This window comes from Taudactylus pleione, unplaced genomic scaffold, assembly GCF_031769625.1.
Source record: "Taudactylus pleione unplaced genomic scaffold, aTauple2 ptg000351l, whole genome shotgun sequence".
Taxonomy (NCBI): Eukaryota; Metazoa; Chordata; class Amphibia; order Anura; family Myobatrachidae; genus Taudactylus; species Taudactylus pleione.
In genome coordinates this window covers 731,873-748,702 of record NW_028284752.1, presented here as the reverse complement: position 1 = coordinate 748,702, position 16,830 = coordinate 731,873, and the positions used below count along the sequence as shown (strand labels likewise).

General features: G+C 52.1%; 1 protein-coding gene across 3 annotated transcripts in view; it reads right to left on the bottom strand.

The window, feature by feature from the left end:
* CEP95 (centrosomal protein 95) overlaps nucleotides 1-16,830 on the bottom strand; it is a 51,860-nt gene that overhangs the window by 13,119 nt on the left and 21,911 nt on the right. For all 3 annotated transcript variants that reach the window (XM_088444194.1, XM_088444197.1, XM_088444196.1), the window contains exons 10-12: nucleotides 6,375-6,577; nucleotides 6,020-6,158; nucleotides 5,822-5,939 (exon numbers count right to left, since the gene is read on the bottom strand). In XM_088444194.1, the coding sequence (XP_088300320.1) occupies nucleotides 5,822-5,939; nucleotides 6,020-6,158; nucleotides 6,375-6,577 (460 nt within the window). The remainder of the gene's footprint in view (nucleotides 1-5,821; nucleotides 5,940-6,019; nucleotides 6,159-6,374; nucleotides 6,578-16,830) is intronic.

Genomic DNA, 16,830 nt, shown 5'->3' with positions numbered 1-16,830 from the left:
ACAGAAATGGGAGACGGAAAACCGGTGACCAGCCACACAGCCCATATGAAGCCATGTGCGTCAGGGCGGGCGGGGTGGACTTCGTAGAAACAGAGACAACAAAAGGTAAGTTCTTACCATCTCTTTTGTTTTCTACTTCAGGGTCCATAGGGGGTCCACAGGGTTGACCTTGGGAATGTCCCAAAGCAGTTCAACCAAGGGTAGGGACGCTCCTGTGCTGAGAGGAGAATCCGGTCGCCAAAAAGGAAGCATCCTGAGAGGCAAAGGAAACCAATGCCTAGAACCTTAAAAAAAGGTGTGGACAGAAGACCACGTGGCCACCTAGTAAGGCAACACAACCAAGGCACCACAGCAAGCCGCCCACGAGGGTTACATGGCCCGAGAAAAAACAAGCATCAACAACAGAAAGGCCTACCCAAGGGAGGCCCCTGAAGAAGACATACGAGGTCATCCAGCCAACATCTGGCTATAAGCCGGCCATCCTTTCCTGTTAAAACCAGAAATCTCAGACCACCAATAAGGAGTCCGATTTCCGTAAGGAACCTGAACGGATCACATAAATCCACAGAGGCCGGACCACAGTCAATGAGGCCACACCAGTCGAGAGGACTGGGGACTGAATGGCCGTACCATAAGTTCCAGAATAATATGGAACCTAAAAATCACTAAGAAGAAACACAGGGTGAGAGCAACTCACACCCTGACATGATGCCCTCCAGAAGAGGGAGCCACATGAGAACGCTCCCAATTCCGACACTCACCTGGGTGATATAAACACCCTGAGAGAAAGAGAGAGCCTAAGCAATAGACCATGTAATGGCTATCACAACCAGCGGTTCCATAGACCGTCCCCGGAGGGAACGAAGAACCACTACTAACTCCCAAGGAGTCCCTAGGGAGGACAAATGGAGGAATAATCCAGAAAACACTCCAAAGGGTGAACAGGATACCAGAGCGGAGCAATTACATATCTTAATCATACTGACAGTGTAGAGATCCGCACTGATAGGAAGGCCAGGCCGAGGGTGCAACCCAAGCCAGCCGGAAGGAATGCCAGAATATCAGGAAATCCTGGACACCGGAGGATTGTATCGACAGGTACAATACCATAAAAATTATGGCTGCCACAGTTTGTGGTAGGTCCCAGCAAAAGCTGATCCATGTGCTCTAATCATTCCAACGATTACAAAGCCAGGGAAGCCGTAAGACCACTGTAGGGGACGCAGTCAAAGACAAGCGACCCAGGTCCAAGGCAAAACCAAGGACCCTGAGATAACAGGTCCGGGCAGTGAAGCAGCAGGAATGGAGTATCGATGGAGAGACTCCGAAAATCCAAGTACCCCTGACATCTGGGGCAATGAGGAGCCACCAGCAGGAAAGCATCTCCGTCTCGATTGAAACACTTCCCACGAGGAAGAAGGGAGACCGGAGAACACAGGTACTCAAATTGGAAGGACCACTTCACCGACAAAGAGTCACTGAAGGTTGCTTCAGAATCCCCAGAGTTGGACTGTAACACCATAGTGTGATAGAGTCAGAAGGCCAGGAGGGTCACCTCAGGGGGGCCCCCCTGCTCACCAGGAGATGAAACCTCTCTTGGAGAAGAGACTAGTCCCCGGGATGCACTTCGTGATGGCTGAGGACTTAATATGACCGCTGCCGAGATGGTCGAGAGAAGACCCTCGGACTATGTCCGAATGTGTGACATACCTGTCATTGCCACCCAACGAACAGTGTTACTAAAAAGGAAGCCACTGCCCTGACCCTGCTGGACTGAACTTTTTCAGGTTCACCGGGAAACAAGAGTTATGCCAGAGTGAAGGCCCAAGACAGGTTAAAGTTCCAACAAGTTAATTGACAGGGTGGAATCGACAGACGTCCAACTGCACTGAAATGGATGCGAACCAGACACTGTCCGTAGCCAAGAATACCCTGGACGAGATGACCATAGCCACCCGAAAAGGGACAGACTTGCCTCCGGAGAGAGCATCATCGTTTGAACAGTGATCCGACAGAAAAAACCCGTTCCATCTGGAGATAAGCCAATTATGGAAAGGCCTGGAATGGAAATGAGCCCATTCCACCCTTCCAAAGGCAGACACTGAATAGTGGACCATGCATCCCAGAGAGTAAAGACATATGTCGACTGCGTAGACATCCATGTACTCCTAATGGAAGAGTGGAGATGCCGTCTTACGCCAGAAGAATTCTCAGATTCTGAGAATCCAGCAGGGCTCCTAGGTGAAAAATACCCAGAGAGGGATGCAGGGAGGACTTTTTCCCCGTTGATTAAACGTCTGCACCCTGAAGAAGCCACGGTCATCCTGACCTGGCTGTAGAGAACCCCGGCGATCCTGCTAAGAGCAGGAGGCCGTCCAGGTACAGGAACATTGGGATATACTGAACAGGATAACTGTCAGAAAATCCAAAATGCTGGTAAACCCCTGTGGGGCTGAGGACAGTCCCAACAGACAGAGCCCGAAAAATTGTAAGTGCTGTGATACAGCAAACCTCAGTCCATGCTGAGGCAAGGTCTCTGTAAGTACCCGTAGGCACACGTCCTGTATATCTAGTGATACCATAAAGTCCCCAGGTTCCAAACATAGTATGATGGAGCCTAGGGATTGCCTCCTGAGCCCAGGTAGCTTTAGGAACTGGTTCAGGGAAGTGAGACAGAGAATAGGCCAAAGAGGACCATTCAGCCACCGCACCAGAAAGAAAGCAGAACAACCAGTCCCTCGCTGAGAAAGTGGGGATGGCCTAATGAGCTCCACTTACCGCAACAACTGTATAGCTTTCTGGATTTGTAAGGCCCTGTTCAGGTCTGAATAAGGGCCTGCGTACCATCACCTGGAAAGAGTCTGCCTGAGCAAAGAGAGGGCATACCCTCCTACTCACGTAGCCGCGGCAACTTGACACTAGTACCGGGCGAACTGAGAAAATCGCCATCTTCCAGTGGTAGGCCTGTCTCGTCAGGCTGAAGAGATATCCGTAGGTTCAGAAGCAGGATCGGCTGGCAGTCCAGGCCTGCTCGGTACCGGATATGTCGGCCCTCGTCGGCCAATGTTACTACAATCCTGTCAAGGTCAGGACCAAACAAGATCTACCCTATAGATGGTATCTGCACCTCTGCATTCCCAGAGCGCAGCCATAGGGTATTACGGAGGATACAGTCGCAGCCGGAACTCTGAAAGTTAGGAGACCGATATCCAATATAGGCATTTCCACCTACTACAACTGCATATATTACGTGAGCGACCAAATACGTTTGAACCCCAGACGTGTTGGAGGGGAAAAAACATTACAAATGCATCAGCTCAGTATGCAAGAGTATTAACCAACCATGCTATAACCATGGTAGGATAGGTAACAAGCCCTGAAAGCGAGTATACTGACTTCAGGCAGAGTTACCCCCTACGTATCCGAAGAATCCGACCACGCAGGAATGGGAGGCGTCAACGTCTGAAATCAGACGAGTAACACGCCCATCCACCCCAGAAGGGACCCGTGATGACCCTCAGGGAATTTGGGACAGGAGGCCAAACACTGTTGCAATACCACGTATCTGGCAACAGCCAGAGTCCCGCCATGTGATCCACCCACTAGTCAGCAACAGGGAACCCGAAGGCACGTAAGACTGAGGGTGTATGATACAAGTGCAGGTCAACATTCACTCTAACCAGAATGGACCTGCTACCAGCCCCAAAGCATGGATAATAATACCTGAAATAGGCTTCCCCCCGTGTAAGAGGGAAAGAGCCCAAAACAGTATCCAGTTCACGGCAGAGCCAAGTGGGAATTAACCACAGGGCATCAACCACGCCACTTTGCGTTTCGTAGAAAACGACATCCACCCAGGGTGGCTGTGGTAATCCCTGCAAGGGGAATGACAGACTGTTGTGGCACCAGGGGGAATTCATATTCTGCGAAAAACCCCTGCAGGGAGCGGTAGTCTGTGTCACAGGGGAAGAGTGCAAGAAACTGCGAGATACCCTGAGATGAAAAGGGCAGTATGGTGAAGTAACCCCAAGTGAGGTACAACAATGGGGCCCGCCCGGCGATCCGCAATTGAGAGGATCCTGAGAAAACAAACCGCCCAAGGGGGTCGTGAAAGGGGCCGGCACCAGATGACGCCACACACAGAACCCTTTATGAAACAAATCCTCCGCACTAACACCTGCAGCACATAACTTGCAGGATAGTAAAAATGGGTGCAGTATGACGCTCTATCTCCTGGTCAAACATATCTGACCAATCTTGGCGGAAATATCAAGCAGCGCTATACTGGTCCTGACTGATGCCAAAATTAGCCGCAGGGACCCATTTTCAGCGTATGCAACACACAGTTCCAACTAAAATGTGGCAACGTGCAGCACGCAACAATATGTGACAAACCTCACAAATATTAACGAGTATATAAATGTGAGGTCTCAGAACCACCCTAAGTACAGCTGTATTAGGGCAGATAAAGAAAAGGGATAGATACACACTGACAGGTGAGAGAATTAAGTACAGACAGTCAGCACTAGCATAAGTCACATACCATGCAGATATATACATATATACATATATACATAAACATGTCATATAATATACTGCACTATTACACTGCATTCAACTTACCCAGATTCAGTGTCTGGGAAGGCTACAGCTGACCTGATGGTGAGGTACCCAGGGGGACTGGACTCACTGCCATCTCCAGAGATTTCTGCTGCACCACAAGAAAATGGCCGCTGGAGACCTCAGAAGAAGCGTGGCCCGCGGAGGAGCCGCTGTAACAGGGAAGGCTGCCTCCCCTGGCCGGCTATTAAGTCCCTGGTGGTCTAGTGGACACACGGGGTATGGGAGGGCCCGCCGCCACCGCCTCCGGTCTGTCCCCAGAGACCGGAGGCACAGGACTGCATATTAAATGCGCAGATCACCGCAAGCGGTGACCCGCGCCTTACCTGCTCCCCGTGGATCTGGCAGCAGTCCTGGGCGCCCGCAGAGTCCGGCTAGTACAGACTCTAGGGTTCCGCTGAGATCCCCAGATCTGTACTGGAGTCTCAGCGCCGGTGGGGTGACGGAGCGGCAGCTTAGACGTCCCATGGACAGTCCGACGCTGCCGCTCTAAAAGTCCAAAGTAAAAAATAAAAAACTCTGTTCTTTGAAAAAATATATAGCTTAGGGGCTGTTAATCAGCTCCCCACTGCACTAAACGGTGACCCGACTCCGGCCGGGCACAAACTTAAACTGAGGTGCCTCTGGCTGGGGGTGGGGTTATAGGGAGAGTGGACCCAAGTGCATCCTGGGAGCTAAAAGCTTTAACTGCGTGGTGCCCGGATTTGGTTCCCAACCTATACCCCCAAGGTCAACCCTGTGGACCCCCTATGGACCCTGAAGTAGAAATGTCTAAAATTCTATGTCATTTACAAAACAGAGAGGAGCTCAAAGTGGAAACATAAATCCCTGTCCTACACGGAGACGCCCGTTAGTCTTGGTTAACTCTTCATGCGACTCGCTCCGGGGACAGTGGCAGGTGGGGAGTTTGACTGGGGCGGTACACCTGTCAAACTGTAACGCAGGTGTCCTAAGGCGAGCTCAGGGAGGACAGAAAACCTCCCGTGGAGCATAAGGGCAAAAAAAAAAAAAACTGACTGTTTGGTCGAGAACATATAATTTTATACTCGCTGAAGGAGCATCTAATTCTGTTTAAGAGAATGCCTGGAGTAAACATTACATGTAGGTTATAGTCTGCAGTCATAACACTCTCCTACACTGTCATCTGCTGGACATACTTAGAAGTGTATCCACTCAGATGTCTCCTGTTACTTGAACCTACCATGCAGCCGCTTCTTCCTGCGGAACTCAATGATGCTGTCGCTGTGGTGAGAGAGCTTGTCTTCTTCTTTCGCTTCTCTGATCCGGTCATGTTCCCCCAGCACCACCTTCTTCAGCATCTGTCCAACAAAAATAATAATAAGAGACAGTACCACACAACACAAGCCTAGTACAGTCTCTGTACAGCGCATTAACTCACCTGATCCAATTCATCGAGCCGACGTGACAGTTTCTTGGACATCTCCTGGAGTTCAAGTTCTGATAATTTATTCCTAGCTCGTTGAACAGAGATTGGTTCATCCACTAGGGAAATGGGAAGGGGGTCTAAAGATCTGGAGCTGGGTAAAAAGGAAGAGGCAACACATAACAGGACATATTTATAGTATAGTGGCCTTGTGGGTAAAGATCATTCTTACCCCATACGCAGATTATAGAAAAGTAATACTACGTGTAAAATACTGAAGGTGATACAAAAAAAGGGGAAGGGGGAAAAAAATAAAATATATATTCATGTTGTGTACTTATGCAGTGTCCCCATGATATTTGCTACTCACTTTATCAAGGAGTACTCTGAGCCCTGGGTGGTGTGTTCATCTGTGAATTGCAGAGCTGGGGACCAAGGCTCTGCACTTTTTCCCTCCTCACTGGTCAATGCCCAGTCACCATGCTCACCTAGAGTGCTTTGCAGGGTCATTAACCGGACATCAGGCTGAGTGCGGAATGCAACTTTCTTCTGTCCCAAATGCAGTGAAGGGACCTTAATAACAAAAAACACACACACAATTAAAGTTGCAGTTCAATTTTACAGAATCCAATATAACCCTAACTAAACCAATTGCCAAAAAAAGATTACAACTACAAAGCTCTTAAATAGCAAGTCTTACCTACTAGTCTACTAGCAATAGTTTAATTTTTAATCAAAGATGTCCAAAATTTTGCTCCCCTTCAAATGCACTGCAGCAATATTAAGAAGGAGGTGCTGCTGTAGTGGAGCAGACACAGTGTGACTGATAACCTGGCAAATTTGATTTGCAGAAAAACAGTATACAGTGCCTCCGGAAAGTATTCACAGCGCTTCACATTTTCCACATTTTGTTATGTTACAGCCTTATTCCATAATGGAATAATCAGAGATATGGTAAGAACTTACCTTTGTTATATCTCTTTATTCAAAGTCCATAGGGTCCACAGGGTTGGGGTATAGCTGGATCTGGATCCACGCAGTTAAAGCTTTAGCTCCCAGGATGCACTGGGTCCATCCTCCTCTATACCCTGCCCCCGAGCCACAGGCACCTCAGTTGGTATGTAGCCAAGGCCGGAGGAGGAAAAACAGAGAGAAGGAAGACTGGGACACTCGAGAATTACACTCACAGAAAGGGAGACGAAAAAACGGTGATCAGTAACACAGCCCATATGAAGCCAGGTGCGTCAGGGCGGGTGCCCTGTGGACCCTACGGACTTCAAAGCTAGATAACAAAAAATATGAGATATGGTAAGAACTTACCCTTGTTATCTCTATTTCTACGAAGTCCATAGGGTTCCACAGGATACCTTGGGGTATAGGTGTGACGTCAGTCGCAGGGCACCAAAGAGTTAAGCTTTCAGCCTCCCAGGATGCACTAGGTCCCCCTCCTATACCCCGCCCCCAGGCCAAGGCACCTCAGTTAGTTACCAAGCCATAGGCCGGAGGAGGAGAAGGAAGAGAGAGAACAAAGATCTGGACACATACAAGAATCACATTCTCACCAGAGGGAGACGGAAAACCGGTGACCAGAGCAAAGCCCATCTGCAGCACAGGTGCGACAGGGCGGGAGTCCTGTGGAACCCTATGGACTTCGTAGAAATAGAGATAACAAGGGTAAGTTCTTACCATATCTCATATTTTCTACTTCAGGGTCCATAGGGTATCCACAGGATACCTTGGGGATGTCCCAAAGCAGTATCCTTTAAGGGTGGGGACGCTCCTGTGCAGAAAGGAGAATCCGCCGCCCGAAGGAAGCATCCTGAGAGGCGAAGGTGTCAAACCTGTAATACCTCACGAAGGTATGGACAGAAGACCACGTAGCAGCCTTGCAGATCTGAACTGCCGAGGCACCACGTCAAGCTGCCCACGAAGGACCCACAGACCTAGTGGAATGAGCCTTCAGAGAAGGAGGGACCGGTAGGCCTTCATGAAGATAAGCTTCAGAAATAGCCATACGGATCCAGGCTGCCAAAGTTTGCTTTGAAGCAGGCCAACCCTTTTTACAGAAGCCATAGAGGACAACAAAGCGTCCGACTTCCTAAACAAAGAAGTGCGGTCCACATAAGTCCTTAAGGCCCGCACAACATCCAAAGAGGCCTCACCCACGGAAAGACCCGGTGAGTTAAAGGCCGGAACAACTATTTCCTCGTTAACCTGAAACTGGGAAACAACTTTGGGGAGAAACTCGGGCCGAGTGCGGAGCACTGCCCTGTTCCCATGAAAAAAAAAACAAGAAAGGGGGTCTACAAGAAAGAGCCCCTAACTCAGAAACACGTCTGGCTGAAGCAACGGCCAGAAGGAAAACAGTCTTAGCTGTTAGCCATTTAATATCCACTGAGCCCAGTGGTTCAAACGGCGGTCCTTGGAGAGTCCTCAGGACCACAGCCAAATCCCAAGGCGCCACAGGTGGAACAAAGGGCGTCTGAATACGGAGAACACCTTGCATAAAGGTGCGCACATCCGGGATTGTAGCAATCCTACGGTGAAACCAGACAGATAGGGCCGAAACCTGTACCTTCAAAGAAGCAAGGCGAAGCCCATGATCTAGTCCCGCTTGCAGGAAGGCGAGAATCCGAGACAGACGAAACTCCCGCGGTGCATAACCTCTCGGTCGACACCACTGGAAGAACGTATGCCACACGCGATGGTATATCCTCGCGGAAGACGGTTTCCGAGCTCGTAACATGGTACACAGCATAGAGCTGGCAAACCCCCAGGACCTCAGCATGGCCGTCTCAACAGCCACGCCGCCAAAGACAGCCGAGTCAGGTCCGGGTGAAGACAAGGACCCTGAGACAGAAGGTCCGGTCGTAGCGGCAACCGCAGAGGACTGTCCACGGACAGACCCTGAAGGTCTGAGAACCAGTGCCGTCTGGGCCACGCGGGAGCTATCAACAGGAGCGTCCCTCCTTCCTGTTTGAATTTCCGGATTACCCGTGGAAGAAGGGAGACCGGAGGGAACAGGTATGCGAACCTGAACGTCCACCGGACGGACAGAGCATCCACCAGAGACGCCCCTTCGTCTCTTGTGCGAGACCCGTACACCGGCAACTTGTTGTTGTGCCGGGACGCCATGAGGTCGATTTCTGGAAGACCCCACCTGTCCACCAGTAGTTGAAAAACGTCCGGGTGCAGGGACCATTCCCCTGGATGAACGTCCTGGCGACTTAGAAAGTCCGCCTCCCAATTTAGCACTCCCGGGATGAAGACCGCTGATATGGCCGGAAGATTGCGCTCCGCCCAAACCAGGATCCGAGAGACCTCTACGAGAGCCGCCCGACTGCGAGTTCCTCCTTGCCTGTTTATGTAGGCCACGGTGGTAGCATTGTCCGACTGGACCTGCACCGGGTGACCCTGGAGAAACCGCTGTGCCTGCAGGAGAGCATTGAAGACCGCACGGAGTTCCAAGATATTTATTGGAAGCTCCGCTTCTGTCGGTGTCCACCTGCCCTGGAACAAGTGTGGACCCGAAACTGCTCCCCAGCCTCGAAGACTGGCGTCCGTTGTCAACAGGACCCAATTTGGAACCCAGAACGGACGTCCCTTGTTGAGGTGGGTCATCTTTAACCACCACGCAAGGGACAGGCGAACCTCCGGGGTGAGCACAATCGTCTGGAACTTCAGAGACTGAGGCAGCCCGTTCCACTTGGACAGGATCAGGTGCTGCAGAGGTCTAGAGTGAAACTGGGCGTATTCCACCATGTCGAACACCGACACCATGGAGCCCAGTAACCTCATCGCCGAGTGTAAGGACACCCGGCGGCTGTGCAGACAACTGCGCACCCTTGACTGTAAAGCAGAGATCTTGTCCTCCGTCACGAAGATCCTTTGCTGTCCCGAGTCCAATAAGGCTCCAAGATGCAGAATCCTCCGAGACGGGATTAGAGTGGACTTCTGCCAGTTAATTAGCCAGCCGTGCCGTTGCAGCAGTGCAATGGTCAGGTCCAAGTGGTGTAACAGGAGCTCTGGAGATCCTGCCACCAATAACAGGTCGTCCAAGTACGGCAACATGCGGACTCCTTGCAGCCGCAGAGAAGCCGCCATGACCGCCATAGCGTCCTGTATGTCCAATGACACCATGTAGTCCCCAGGTTCCAGCGCCAGAATGATGGACCGTAGGGTCTCCATCCGAAACTTCGGGACCCGCAAAGACTTGTTGAGTGCTTTGAGGTTGAGAATCGGACGATATGACCCATTGGGTTTCTGTACCAAAAATAGATTTGAATAGAAACCCTGGCCCCTCTGGGAGAATGGAACAGGCACTATAACTCCAGCCTGGAGCATAGTGTGCAATACCTTCCGCAGCTCCGTAGCCTTGTTCCGGTCTGATGGTAGACCCGTGGTGAAGAATCGAGCCGGGGGTCTGTGCCGGAAGGAGAGGGCGTACCCGTGAGAGACCACCTCCAGAACCCAAGTGTCTGTCGTAGTGAACGACCAACACCGGGAGAACTGCAGCAGGCGGCCTCCCACCCTGGGATCCCCCAAGGGGAGACCCGGACCGTCAGGCCGCAGGCTTGTCATCTGGCTTGGGGGCCGGACGTCTGGTACTCCATGCCTGTTTCCGGGGCTTGCCCGATTTCTTAGGGCCAGCCTGTCGAGGAAACGACTGTGGTTTGGGCCTGCCCTGGGCCCTAGATGACCGAAAGGACGATGGTCCAGAACCAGAAGGAGCAGCGGCCGACGGGAGACAAGCAGATTTGGCTGCCGCCAACGTGGCCACAATCTTATCCAGATCCGGACCGAAGAGAACTTCTCCGGTAAACGGCAACGCTTCCAGACCTTTCTTGGATCTGCGTCCGCCTTCCAGGATCGCAGCCACAAGGTGCGACGAGCAGCTACCGCTGCTGAAGAAATTCTAGACACCAGAGTACTAATGTCTAGAGCCGCCTCGTTGATGTAGGTGGCCGAATCACGGAGATTGCCAATCAACTCCGCTTGTTCGGCCGGACAGTCGGATTCAAAAGAAGCCTCTAATGAATCCGCCCAGCGCTCCATCGCTCTGGAAACCCAGCAAATGGCCATAGCCGGCCGTGCTGCCCCCCCTGCAAGGGAATAAGCGGACTTCAGGCAGATTTCTACCTTGCGGTCCGTAGCATCCTTAAGGGAGGACATGGATGGCATCGGCAATGTGGCACTACGGACAAGACGGGTCACGTGAGAATCCACCTGTGGAGGGGATTCACACTTAGCAAAATAATTATCCGCGAACGGATAAGCCACCGCCAGGCGTCTCTGCGGCTGGTATCTTTTGCCAGGTTGTTTCCACGCCTCCTCTAAATGGTCCACCAACTGACCCGAAAGAGGAAAGACTGTGGCATCGCCCTTCACATCTTTGAAAAAGGCATACTTAGATTTAGCCGCTGGGGGAACTTCGTCCTCAATCACCAAGGCTGTGCGGACCGCCCGAATAAGTCCAGGAATATATACTTTGGACTTAGCATCAGCGTCCTTAGTATGGAAAGGTTCCTGATCGTAAGGATCCAGAATCTCCCCATCATCAGACGTCCCTTCGTCATCCTCATAAGGAGCGGACAGAGACGCCACCGGCCTTTTATGAGGCCGCATCACAGACTCCCCTTGCAATACATCCGACAAGTGCTGTAAAGAACTCGTCAGGGAGTTAACCCACGCTGGCTCCTGAGAACCCGGGAGCGGGGAAATAGGGAGACTGTGGGGTACCACCAATTGTCGTGGGAACCCCTGCATGGGTGACGACACCACAGACTGCTGGGACAAACCCATCGGAGTAAACGCGGGCTGCGGAGCTAACTGGCCCACTAAAGCTGTTAACGCCTGAGCGAAACAAGCCCAGGGCGGCTCCTGTACCGGTGCTGTAACCGTAATAGGCCGCGCCATGGACAACACTGCCGGCAAAGGCCCTCCGCGCTACCCTCCCCCTCCGCTAACGGTACTTTGCACGTGGTACACTGTAGCCGGAGGGGAAAATCACTTTCAGACATGATGGCACCACGTATGTGACCTCTCTCACCAATTAAGTATTAAATAGGCGAGAGACCACCCTGCAGCACCGCACCGCAAGGGCTTTAGCAGAAAGAACAGGGACAGTAATAAAGCTGACAGTTTAGTGAAGAATAGTTACAGGCAGCGCTAGCACAGTCACATACAATGCAGAGAAATAACAATTCCTGCACTAACAGCGCTGATCACTCAACTACACAGACACAGGGCCTGGTAGGACACAGCGCTGCATACACAGACCTGAGCCACAGCGGAGGAGAGGTATGCGGGGGGACCCAGACCACGATGCTTCCTTCCAGACTTCCAGCAGCGTTCACCATGCGTTGCAGAGAAGATGGCCGCCGAGGAGCAGAGAGAAGCTGGCCTGGGGGAGGAGCGCTGACACAGGACCAGTCAGCACAGTGCAGAGAGGGCTGTGTGCAGCGGGGGAGGCGCCGGCTGTGAGACAGGGAAGGCGCGCTCCCCTGGCATGCATTTAACCCCTGGGACGCCGCAGCGCTACCGCTCTGCTGCGGTCCGCTGTCCCAGGGGGTAGTGGAAGCGCAGGTTGGTCGCCTGGCTCCACGCTGCAGCCAGTCCCCAGGGAGCCCCCTGCCTGGGGACTTAGGACCATGTGATCAGCGGGGACCCACCGCGGGACCCCGCTGCTTACCTCTGTCCCCCTTGAATCCGGCCATGGTCCGGAGCATCTGGGGTCACCGCTAGCTGTGACCCCAGACGCCCACCAGCATCCCCGGATCAGTACCGGCGTTCTGGTACCGGCGGGGTGTAGGGAAGACAGCATGGACGTCAGGACTGACTGTCCATGCTGTTCATCCAGTTGTGCAGCCACAGCTGCATGAAGAATAAGCTTCAGGGGCTCTTCTAGCCCCCACTCCAACAGGTGCACCCGACTCCGGCCGGGCACCAAACTAAACTGAGGTGCCTTGGCCTGGGGGCGGGGTATAGGAGGGGGACCTAGTGCATCCTGGGAGGCTGAAAGCTTAACTCTTTGGTGCCCTGCGACTGACGTCACACCTATACCCCAAGGTATCCTGTGGATACCCTATGGACCCTGAAGTAGAAAGGTAAGTTCTTACCATCTCTCTCATTTTCTTCTTCAGGGTCCATAGGGGATCCACAGGGTTGACCTTGGGGATGTCCCAAAATCAGTCCAATTAAGGGTGGGGACGCTCCTGTGCTGAGAGGAGAATCTGGCGCCCAAAGGAAGCATCCTGAGGGGCGAAAGTGTCAAAAGCATAGAACCTCAGAAAGGTCTGAATAGAAGACCACCTAGCCACCTTACACAGCCGAACAGCCACGGCGAGCTGCCGACAGACCTAGTGGAAAGAGCTTTTACAGAAGCAGGAACAGGCAGGCCTGCCTGTGTGTAAGCCTCTGAGATAGGTCATACGAAGCCATCTAGTCTAAGCTTGTTTGTTGGCTGGCCATCCCCTTTTGTGAAATCCAAAGAATACAAATAAGGAATCTGATTTCTGAAGGGAACTGGTCCGGTCCACATAGATCCTGAGAGCACGGACCACATCCAAGTAGGCCTCACCAGCCGAGAGGCCTGGTGACTGAAAGGCCAGTACAACAATTTCCTGATTAATGTGGAAATTAGAGACCACCTTTAGGTATAAACCCAGGGCAAGTGCGAAGCACAGCCCTGTCCTGATGAAATATCAGAAAAGGAGGACAACAAGAGCACCACCAATTCGGAAACCCTCCTGGCCGAAGCAATCGCCAGGAGAAAAAGCGACTTAGCCGTCAACCACTTGAGCTCCACTGAATCAAGCGGTTCAAAAGGAGGACCCTGGAGAGCCTGAAGAACAACCGCCAAATCCCAAGGCACCACAGGGGGAACAAAAGGAGGCTAAAGCCGGAGGACCCCCTGGAAAAAGGTGTGGCTATACGGAAGCAGAGCTATCCGTTGCTGGAACCATGCAGATAGGGCAGAAACATGCACCTTCAACGAGGCCAGATGTAGACCTAGGGCCAAACCAGCCTGAAAGAATGCCAAAATCCTAGAAATATGAAACACCTGAGGATCGTAGTTTCTGGCACTACACCACTGGAAAAAAGTATGCCACACTCTGTGGTAGATCCTGGCTGAGGCAGACTTACGTGCCCAAAGCATATAGAAGCCCTTGGATCTTAAGATGGATGTCTCAAGAGCCACTCCGTCAAAGACAGACAACCCAGGTCCGGGTAAAGCCAAGGACCCTGACACAACAGGTCCAGGCGCTGAGGCAGTAGAAACGAAGTGTCGATGGAGAGACTCCAAAGATCTGAGTACCAAGGACGCCTGGGCCAAGCTGGAGCCACCAGCAGGACCATGCCTCAGTTTTGCTTGAACTTCCGAAGAACCTGAGGAAGCAGAGATACGGGAGGTACGCAAACTGGAAGGTCCACTTCACTGACAGAACGTCCACCAAGCTTTCTTCGGCACCTCTTGTTCTGGACCCGTACACTGGTAACTTGTGTCGGGAGGCCATGAGGTTCATTTCTGGGAGGCCCCATTTGTCCACAAGGAGTTGAAACACCTTGAGACCATTCCCCTGGATGCACGTCGTGACGGCTGAGGAAGTAAGCTTCCCAATTGAGGACTCCTGGGATGAACACTGCCAAGAATGCTGGGAGGTGGCACTCTGACCAAGAGAGGATGCGAGACACTTCAGTCATCGCCGCCCGACTTCGAGTGCCCCCTTGATTGTTGATGTACGCCACATGGTGGCGTTGTCGAACTGAACCTGCACGGCTCTTCCCCGAAGAACATGACCCGACAACTGGAAGGCCCTGTACACAGCCCGAAAGTTCCAATGAATATTGATAGGGAGAATTGCTTTGTCCACTGTCCAAAGGCCCTGAAGAGAGTGTGGACCTGTCACTGCGCCCCAACCCCAGAGACTGGCATCTGTTTTCAGAAGAACCCAGTCCGGGATCCAAAAGGGGCGACCCTTTGTGAGATGACTTGTCTGAAGTCACCAAGACAGAGACAGGCGCACCTCTGGAGGCAGTACCAGCATCTGAGTCCTGATCCAGTGTGGTAACCTGTTCCATTTGGATAGGATCAGCCCCTGCAGGGGTCTGGAATGGAACTGGGCATATTCCACCATGTCGAATGCCGACACCATGGACCCTAGAACCCGCATTGCCGAGTGAACCGACACCCGGCAACTGTTCAGGCAACTGCGCACCCGCAGTTGCAGGGAGGAGATTTTTTCTGGGGTAAGAAAAATCCTCTGCTGATGAGAATCCAGAAGGGCTCCGAAATGAACCATCCTCTGTGAGGGAATTAGGGAGGACTTTTTCCAATTTATCAGCCACCCATGCGCTTGTAAACAAGCGATCGTCAAGTGTAGATGTTGTCGAAGTACCTCTGGAGCGCTTGCCAGCAATAGTAGGTCTTCGAGATACGGCAAAGGCCGTATACCCTGACTCCGCAAATGGGCTGCCATGACAGCCATAATCTTGGTGAATACCTTTGGAGCCATGGAGAGGCCAAAGGGCAGTGCCCGAAAATGGAAGTGCTGCTGCAGTATAGCAAACCGTAGATACCGCTGGTGAGAAGGTGCTATGGGAACATGAAGGTATGCATCCTGAATGTCCAGTGATACCATGTAATCCCCAAGTTTCATAGCCAGAATGATGGAATGTAAAGTTTCCTACATGAATCTGGGTACTCGGAGGAACTTGTTCAACGACTTTAGGTTGAGGATGGGCCGATGAGACATTTGGTTTTTGAACCAAAAACAGAGTAGAGTAGTAACCAGTCCCGCGCTGAGGAAGCGGAACTAGAACAATGACCCCTGCTTTCAGCAAGGACTCTTTGGCTTCCCGAATTGGTAAAGCCTTGGTCTCGTCTATAGTAGGGCTCGTGCAGAAAAACTGGTGGGGAGGTCTGTGACGAAAGGAGAGGACATACCCCTGAGAGACCACTTCTCATACCCAAGCATCCTTGGTGGTGTGGCACCAGTACTGGACGAACTGAAGAAGTCGGCCTCCCACCCTGAGATCCCCCAGAGGGAGGTCCGTCCCAACAGGCTGAGGGTTTATCCTCCGGCTTGGAAGTAGGGTATCTGGCGCTCCAGGCCTGCGGCTTAGAGGTCGAGTTGGCTGCCGATCTCCTAGGAAAAGACTGACCTTTTGGCTTCCCTTGTGAACGAAAGGACCGAAATGCAGAGGTCCTAGCCTTTGAAGGCACAGCTGCTCATGGCAGAAAAGCTGACTTGGACTTTGCCAGGGTGTCTACAATTTTGTCCAGGTATGGGCAAAACAAAATCTTGCCATTGAAGGGCAAGGCCTCCAGGCCTTTTTGGAATCAGGACCTGTCCTCCAGGAGCGGCGAGCCGACATGGCTGCAGCGGAGACTCTGGAGGTTAGTAGACTGGCATCCAAAGCCGCCTTGCCAATATATGCTCTTTGAGTCTCAAGAGCCTCCTCAGGGAAGGTATCCTCCAGCACATTGGCCCAGCTTCCAATGGCCTTAGCCACCCAAGAGATAGCCATGGACGGACGGGCCACAGCCCCTGAGAGAGAATAAATGGATTTCAGGCATGTCTCCACCTTCCTCTCAAAGGAATCTTTCAGGGATGAAATGGAAGGCATAGGCAGTGTAGCACTCTTGATTAGGCGAGTAACATGAGAATCCACCGCTGGCGGTGATTCCCACTTTTTGCAATGACCTGCAGGAAAGGGATAACTTGAGGCTAAACGTTTCTGCATCTGAAACCTCTTACTAGGCGATTGCCAGACCTCCGCCATGTGATCTGTCAGCTGGTCAGAGAGGAAAAACTTCCAAACGT